Genomic DNA, 8,652 nt, shown 5'->3' on the forward strand with positions numbered 1-8,652 from the left:
ATGGTGATGAGGTGGAACGGGAGATTCCCATCATGATGAGGTGAAATGGGAGATTCTCATCTTGATGAGGTGGAACGGGAGATTCTCATCATGATGAGGTGGAACGGGAGATTCTCATCATGATGTGCAGCAACTATGTGATGCTTCCTGTCAATATGGAGCAAAAACATCTAAAGAATATTTCCAACACCTCGTTGTGTCTATCACACCAATAAATTAGGCGGTTCTGTAAGGGAAAATGTGGTCAGTCTGCTGTGTGAAGGTTTTCCTCTTGGTAACTGTGGGTGTGTTTCTCCAGACGGCCAGCAGGAGGCGGCAGCGCGCTTCTAATCTGGTTTCCTAAGCTATAATGAAACCAGAAGAAGAAACGGATAAACATTAGAGGAGGTTTTACTGACTGGAAACTAATAACCGCATTTTCCTGGCAGCTGTAGACAGTAACTTGTGTCGTAGTCATGTAAATCAATATTTTAATGCGGATTAAGAACATTTTATTTCGGTAAAAAAAAGTCTAAATCGCTGCTAATGTTAGCCGCCTCCGCAGCTAGCATCTGTTAGCTTCCCGTTGCCCTGACAACCTGCAGGAAGGTAAACAAACCCGAGCTACCAGACCAGGTGTTTCTTCCTCTAACCAGCTGGTTCCACCAGTAACTAGCTGGTTCCTTCTCTAACCAGCTGGTTCCACCAGTAACCAGCTAGTTCCACCAGTATGACGGACAATGGGAGGCGTGCAGAGGAGGAGGACCGCGGACCTGGAGCGGCTCACCAGGTCTTTGTGTTGATGGAGAACCTGCTGGAGAAGCTGAAGCTCCTCAACTACGAGGAGGAAGTTCTTGGTAAACACAACATGAAGAACCTGTCCAGGTAAGATGTCACGAATACTGTCAGATGTAAACAAGTCTGAGTATCCAGACTTTATTTTAATCTCATCTTCATCAGCACTTCTTCATCTTTTTGGAGGTCATTTGGACATTTTGCAGCTTTGTTATCAGTCTCACTTTAAACATCAGGTAAGAGGAGGACAGAAGAAGAAGTCTGGACCTGAAATCCAGCAAAGACCCTCAGTCCTGGCTTCTGTTGGCTGAAGCATCATCAGACATGGTTTCCATGGAAACGTGACTGTCAAGAAGCCAGAGGAGACTGAGGTCACATGACACAAAATGTGGACTGAAGGTCCTTGGAGAATGGAAGCGTAGAGCTTCATCGTCATAAAAACAGTTTGGGTCTTATGTTATAACGTGATGGTTTTATTGTAAAAACGTAAAATCACTTGAACGCTGGAGGGATTATATCTCTCAGCTGGCCTGGGAACGTCTCGGGATCCCCCTGCAGAGTTGGCAAATGTGGCTGGATCACCCTGGATAAGTGGTAGAAAAGGGATGGATGGCACTTGAATGCAGCTAAGATGATGTAGTTTGTATTCATAGTGATTCTCGTGCCGCTCAAGTTTCAATCAGAAATGATGCCACGTCAAGAGGACCAGACTCATTCTTCCTCCTGTACAGACCTTTTCAAACTGTCCTTAAAGTACGCATACGTATCACAATGTCATCCAAAGTGTTCCAAAGCAGCAAAATTTCACAACGTCTCAACCCAGGTATGAAGAAAAACTCTATCAAGTCCTGTAAATGAGCCATTTGTGATCTCCTATCCACCCTGCACACAATTTCCTCATCTAAAGTCGAAAATGACCAAGTTCGCGTTTTTACAATAAATTTGTCACGTTATAACGTGATGATGCCCAAACAATTTTTTGATTAAGATGACAGCTCTACGCTTCCGTAGTGGAGAACAGAGAACAGAACGAAAAGCAGAAACATTTAAAAAGTCCTCTAACTATCCGTGTGAACTGTTTCTGAAGACTGCGAACAGCCCGTCTGTCGCCTCCTCGTGACCTGCATGTTTGTCCCTCCTCAGACACTACTTTGTCTCCAGTCCATACGTGGTGTCCAACCCCGGCGAGCAGTTCTACATGTTCAGCATCGTTGCTGCGTGGCTCATCAACATGGCGGGGAGGCCGTTCACCGAGCCACAGGAGTACGATGAACCCAACGCCACCGTGTCCAACATCCTGGCAGAACTCCGGGCTTTTGTAAGTCCAAGCTGAGCTCAAGCTGAGTTTTCTCTCTTTCTTCAAAACAAATCAACCAAATCTAGTTTTTTTTTCATCTCGCACTCATTTCTCATGATTCTGTCGGTCAGTTCATGGAAGTAACTCCTCTCCATCTCCGTCAGGGGGCAAAAGTTGACTTCCCACCATCCAAACTGAAGTCCGGCTCCGGCGAGTACGTCTGCTTTGTCTTGGACCGTCTGGCTGAGGAGGCTCTGAAGAGGAGAGGCTTCACCTTCAGGAGGTACGCCAACGTCTCTCCTCTTTTTACTCCATGTGAGGGTTGGATATGTCGGGCAGTCGCTGACCTCCTGTCTTCTTTCAGGCCAAACTACCCGCCAGAAAGCGCAGAAGAAGAGTCAGTGATGGAGGACAGCGCAGAGCTGACGCTCAGCAAGGTGGAGGAGGAGATGATGGTGTGTGTCCAAGGTTTATTCATCTGCTGTTGTGTAGGTTGTTGCAGAGAGAAACTCTTTTCACAGGACAATCAAAGACGTTCCTGCGACTTCAGTCCAACATCAGCGTGTTCAATCTCCGACTGTCCAGGCCTCCGTTAGCGGGTTGAATGCTAAAGTTCATGATGAAAAAGACCGAACCAGAATGGCTTATTCGGAATGATTGCAGGAGAAAGTAAAAAGTAATGATGGGAAGTTCAGCTCTTTTCAAAGATTCGGTTCTTTTGATTCAGTTCTCTTAGAAGAGTCGACTCTTTCAGCTCCTAAATGACTTCATTTAGTTTCACACAGAGCTTCTGTTTTAGTCTAATTTACCAATCAATGATTTGTTTGTTGGCTAGATATGTTTTGTTTCATCATAAATACTAAATGAATATTTGTAAGTTAAATACTTTGATCAAACCTTTAAATGAACATCTGAACACAGAATTATACCAAGTAAATAAAGGCCAAATCTGGACATTATGACATGTTAAACTCTCTCATTTCTCCATTAACTCACACTAAACCCGGTCTGTACCGCCACACTCCCTGTCTTCTAAGTGACCCTTCCTTCTTTACGTCGTGGTACGATCCTCCTTCCTCCTATAGAACCGTCCGCATAAAGTCCCCTTAAGATTCAGCTCTAAACGTATCATGGCGCCCACGTGTTCTCAGTCTTTGGCATGAAGGCCTCGTACGTTGACACGAAGCAACGCGCCGCGTGTACGAGGAGCAGTAATGACTGGAGGCGCTCCTGTGTAGAAGATCAGAAGCTCCTCCTGGACCTTGTTCATAACTTCCAGCATTTTTATAATTGTTCCTCCTCCTTGCAAAGTGACGAACACTCGTGCCGGACAGCTGGCTACAGATTAGTAAACTGTTGTTTTGTTGTTGTTTACTAAAACTCCAGGGAAACACGTCACTGGCAACCAATAGTTCAGCGTCTCAGTGCTGCCCCCTAGCGGTGACCTGCGGTATGTTTAGGCCACAGGATGAGTTTATCTGGCTCAGGAATCGGTTCTTCTGGTTCATGTCAGAGAATCAGCTCTTAGAACCGACTCGTTCATGAGTTCAGCACGGCAAAGCTGCATCTGAACGAACCGCCGGACATCTGGAATCGCGGCGGCAGACCAGACTGGAGTGTCGGCACGGTGGTGGCGGGATCATGATCAGGAGGCGTCTTTCCTTTCCGACCAAACGTTTGTTTATGTGACTCTAGGAGGAAGCTGACGATGACGAGGAGACCGTGATGGACCTGGAGGCTCTGAAGTTGCGAACCTCTCATGCGGTGAGACCACCCGGACGTGGACACGTTCCGCTTCGTGTTCAGGTGACTCATCCCGGGTTGTTTGTGAAACTGCTGTTGTTGTTTACCTGACAGGAAACTGACCCGTCGTCCAAACCCGAGGAGATCCTGGAGTCCACGGTGGACGCAGCCGAGTGGAACCTGGAGGTGGAGCGAGTCCTGCCGCAGCTCAAAGTCACCATCCGGACCGACAACAAGGTTCACCTGAGCTCGTTTCCATGACGATGCAAGCGTGAAGGAGAACATTTGCATCCGTGGGAACTTTCCCATCATGCTCTCTGTTCTGCAGGACTGGAGGATCCACGTGGACCAGATGCATCAACACAGAGACGGGATCAAGAGCTCGCTGAAAGAGGCCAAGGTGCGTTCGCTGACCTGCTGAACGGTCGCCAGGAGCAACTAAACTGTGGCGTCTCGCTCTGTTGTCTGATCAGGAAAACAAACAAACAAGATTATTTTATTTAGTTGTTTACAGTCCATCAGATCTGTCCACCAATCAGTGTTCACAGCTTGTGGACCAATCAGCTCGCGTGATGGATCAAAGCTTCCTTCCTGCCAGTCGACGCAGCAGCGGAGGTTTGGGAGGAAAAGTACGGAACCACTCTCCGGTGGATCCAGCGGGAATGATGCAGCCTTCCCAGTGACACACCGGACCTAGTTATCGTGGCTCAGTGGTCTGATGATGAATCCGTTAAAAATCCAGTTTTAGGTGGCGATAAATCCAGCGTGGGGTAAAAACTCTGGTGTGGATCAGGTCCTAGTGGTCTGGGTGGATCAGGTCCCGGTGGTCTGGTGGATCAGGTCCTAGTGGTCTGGTGGATCAGGTCCTAGTGGTCTGTGTGGATCAGGTCCCGGTGGTCTGTGTGGATCAGGTCCTAGTGGTCTGTGTGGATCAGGTCCCGGTGGTCTGGTGGATCAGGTCCTAGTGGTCTGTGTGGATCAGGTCCCGGTGGTCTGTGTGGATCAGGTCCTAGTGGTCTGTGTGGATCAGGTCCCGGTGGTCTGGTGGATCAGGTCCCGGTGGTCTGGTGGATCAGGTCCTAGTGGTCTGTGTGGATCAGGTCCTAGTGGTCTGTGTGGATCAGGTCCCGGTGGTCTGTGTGGATCAGGTCCTAGTGGTCTGTGTGGATCAGGTCCCGGTGGTCTGGTGGATCAGGTCCCGGTGGTCTGGTGGATCAGGTCCTAGTGGTCTGTGTGGATCAGGTCCTAGTGGTCTGTGTGGATCAGGTCCCGGTGGTCTGTGTGGATCAGGTCCTAGTGGTCTGTGTGGATCAGGTCCCGGTGGTCTGGTGGATCAGGTCCCGGTGGTCTGGTGGATCAGGTCCTAGTGGTCTGTGTGGATCAGGTCCTAGTGGTCTGTGTGGATCAGGTCCTAGTGGTCTGGGTGGATCAGGTCCCGGTGGTCTGGTGGATCAGGTCCCGGTGGTCTGGTGGATCAGGTCCTAGTGGTCTGTGTGGATCAGGTCCTAGTGGTCTGGGTGGATCAGGTCCCGGTGGTCTGGTGGATCAGGTCCCGGTGGTCTGGTGGATCAGGTCCTAGTGGTCTGTGTGGATCAGGTCCTAGTGGTCTGGGTGGATCAGGTCCCGGTGGTCTGGTGGATCAGGTCCTAGTGGTCTGTGTGGATCAGGTCCCGGTGGTCTGTGTGGATCAGGTCCTAGTGGTCTGGGTGGATCAGGTCCCGGTGGTCTGGTGGATCAGGTCCCGGTGGTCTGGTGGATCAGGTCCTAGTGGTCTGTGTGGATCAGGTCCTAGTGGTCTGTGTGGATCAGGTCCTAGTGGTCTGGGTGGATCAGGTCCTGGTGGTCTGGGTGGATCAGGTCCCGGTGGTCTGGTGGATCAGGTCCTAGTGGTCTGTGTGGATCAGGTCCTAGTGGTCTGGGTGGATCAGGTCCCGGTGGTCTGGTGGATCAGGTCCTAGTGGTCTGTGTGGATCAGGTCCCGGTGGTCTGTGTGGATCAGGTCCCAGATTTAAAGAGAAGCGACACTGGTCTTCCCTCATCGTGATGCGTTTAATGTCATCTTGTCCGTCCCGGTTCTGCAGAACTACCTGGACAAGCTGCAGGAGGACATCAGCAGGACTCTGGAGAAGGTCGGCAGCAGAGAGAAGTACATCAACAACCAGCTGGAGCCTCTGGTCCTGGAGTACCGCAGCGCCCAGGCCCAACTCAGCGAGGTAAGGAAACACCCCGCTGCAGTAAAAGCCCAGGCCCAACTCAGCGAGGTAAGGAAACACCCCGCTGCAGTAAAAGCCCAGGCCCAACTCAGCGAGGTAAGGAAACACCCCGCTGCAGTAAAAGCCCAGGCCCAACTCAGCGAGGTAAGGAAACACCCCGCTGCAGTAAAAGCCCAGGCCCAACTCAGCGAGGTAAGGAAACACCCCGCTGCAGTAAAAGCCCAGGCCCAACTCAGCGAGGTAAGGAAACACCCCGCTGCAGTAAAAGCCCAGGCCCAACTCAGCGAGGTAAGGAAACACCCCGCTGCAGTAAAAGCCCAGGCCCAACTCAGCGAGGTAAGGAAACACCCCGCTGCAGTAAAAGCCCAGGCCCAACTCAGCGAGGTAAGGAAACACCCCGCTGCAGTAAAAGCCCAGGCCCAACTCAGCGAGGTAAGGAAACACCCCGCTGCAGTAAAAGCCCAGGCCCAACTCAGCGAGGTAAGGAAACACCCCGCTGCAGTAAAAGCCCAGGCCCAACTCAGCGAGGTAAGGAAACACCCCGCTGCAGTAAAAGCCCAGGCCCAACTCAGCGAGGTAAGGAAACACCCCGCTGCAGTAAAAGCCCAGGCCCAACTCAGCGAGGTAAGGAAACACCCCGCTGCAGTAAAAGCCCAGGCCCAACTCAGCGAGGTAAGGAAACACCCCGCTGCAGTAAAAGCCCAGGCCCAACTCAGCGAGGTAAGGAAACACCCCGCTGCAGTAAAAGCCCAGGCCCAGCTCAGCGAGGTAAGGAAACACCCCGCTGCAGTAAAAGCCCAGGCCCAACTCAGCGAGGTAAGGAAACACCCCGCTGCAGTAAAAGCCCAGGCCCAACTCAGCGAGGTAAGGAAACACCCCGCTGCAGTAAAAGCCCAGGCCCAACTCAGCGAGGTAATGAAACACCCCGCTGCAGTAAAAGCCCAGGCCCAACTCAGCGAGGTAAGGAAACACCCCGCTGCAGTAAAAGCCCAGGCCCAACTCAGCGAGGTAAAACACTGACAGGAAACGATTCAACTTTATTTATATAGCATCAAATCACGGCAATGCCATCTCAAGACGCTTTACAGACAGAGGGGAAAACATACTGAAAGTTAATTCATAATAGCCTATATAAGGAAACCAACAGATTGAGTTGAGTCCAACTCAATCTCCCATCCTGAGCAAGCACACTGGCGACAGTGGGAAGGAAAAAACTCCCTTTTAACAGGAAGGAAACCTCCGGCAGAACCCGGCTCAGGACAGGCAGCCATCTGCCTCTGCTGTGTGGGGGGAAGAGGACAGAAAGACAACAGACAACAGGAACTGCTACTCCCGGCCAGGGAGACCTGCTGAGACAGGAGACATACATGTTAATGATGCAACACTGTTATGGGGCGGGGGGGGGGGGGGGGGGGGTAAAAGAAAGAGATAAAGAGAAAGAAGCTCAGTGTATCAGGAAATGTCCCTCAGCAGTCTAAACCTATAGCAGCATGACTAAGGGATGCTAACCATCCCTAGCTATATGACTTATCAAAAAGATAAGTCTTCAGCCTAGTCTTAAAGGTGGGGAGGGTGTCTGCTTCCCTAACACTAACTGGGAGCTTATTCCATAAGAGAGGGGCCTGATAACCAAAGGCTCTGCCTCCTGCTCGGCTCTTTGAGACTCTAGGAACCACAAGTAAGCCTGCAGTCTGCGAACGAAGTACTCTGCTTGGTATATAAGGAACAATGAGGTCTTTGATATATAGTGGTGCCTGGTTGTGGAGGGCTTTATATGTAAGGAGAAGGATTTTAAATTCTATTCTAGATTCAACAGGCAGCCAATGAAGAGAGGCTAAAACTGGAGAAATATGATCTCTCATGCTGGTTCTGGTCAGGACTCTGGCTGCAGAATTCTGGATCAGCTGAAGGCTTTTCAGGGCATATTTAGGACAGCCCAGTAATAGAGAGTTACAGTAATCTAGTCTTGAAGTAACAAAAGCGTGAACCAGTTTTTCTGCATCACTCTGAGACAGAATGTCCCTAATTTTGGCTATATTACGTAAATGAAAGAAGGCTGTTTTAGTACACCCCACTGCAGTAAAAGCTTGTTTCCTCCGCCAGGCCAAGGAGCGCTACCAGCAGGCCAGCGGAGGCGTGACGGAGAGAACCAGAGTTCTGGCGGAGGTCAGTGAACGCATCACAGAACACTTTGTTTGTGCTCAAAGTTTCTGTTTAAAACTTTGTCAGTCTTCCTCGCCCTCTTCCAGACCAGCGAGGAGCTGGAGAAGGTGAAGCAGGAGATGGAGGAAAAAGGCAGCAGCATGTCCGACGGAGGTGAGGCAGATTTCTTCTTCTGTGGTGCCCCGTGCTTCTCCTTCCGGCCTGACGTGGCGCCTCTCTCCCGTCCCGGCAGCTCCGGTGGTGAAGATCAAGCAGAGTCTGACGAAGCTGAAGCAGGAGATCGTCCAGATGGACGTCAGGGTGGGGGTGGTGGAGCACACGCTGCTGCAGGCCAAGCTCAAAGAGAAGTCCAACATGACGCGCGACATGCACGCCACCGAGCACGCCACCGGACCTTTCGCCTAGCACCGCTCGCCAGACCTCGTGCTCATTGTTACGTTTTTATTCTGTAAATAAACGACA

At 50.9% G+C, this 8,652-nt stretch overlaps 1 protein-coding gene across 1 annotated transcript; it reads left to right on the forward strand.

Annotated features, from left to right (window-relative positions):
- The first annotated feature begins 376 nt into the window (after positions 1–376).
- Positions 377–8,652, forward strand: ift57 (intraflagellar transport 57 homolog (Chlamydomonas)). The gene is made up of 12 exons (XM_079243503.1): positions 377–588; positions 676–864; positions 1,918–2,092; positions 2,236–2,354; positions 2,436–2,526; positions 3,767–3,835; positions 3,929–4,051; positions 4,143–4,214; positions 5,896–6,027; positions 8,131–8,193; positions 8,277–8,343; positions 8,423–8,652. Exons 2-12 carry the CDS (start codon positions 710–712, stop codon positions 8,593–8,595), a joined length of 1,239 nt encoding a protein of 412 aa, XP_079099629.1. The 5' UTR covers positions 377–588; positions 676–709; the 3' UTR covers positions 8,596–8,652.

The sequence above is a fragment of the Telmatherina bonti genome, assembly GCF_933228915.1.
Source record: "Telmatherina bonti genome assembly, chromosome: 7".
NCBI classification, from domain to species: Eukaryota; Metazoa; Chordata; class Actinopteri; order Atheriniformes; family Telmatherinidae; genus Telmatherina; species Telmatherina bonti.

Excerpts from the sequence above, each read along its gene's own strand:
- ift57 (XM_079243503.1), top strand. The coding sequence starts at position 710 with ATGACGGACAATGGGAGGCGTGCAGAGGAGGAGGACCGCGGACCTGGA. Across the intron at positions 3,836-3,928 it reads AGTTGCGAACCTCTCATGCG|GAAACTGACCCGTCGTCCAA; the intron begins GTGAGACCACCC and ends TTTACCTGACAG. Across the intron at positions 4,215-5,895 it reads GCTCGCTGAAAGAGGCCAAG|AACTACCTGGACAAGCTGCA; the intron begins GTGCGTTCGCTG and ends CCGGTTCTGCAG.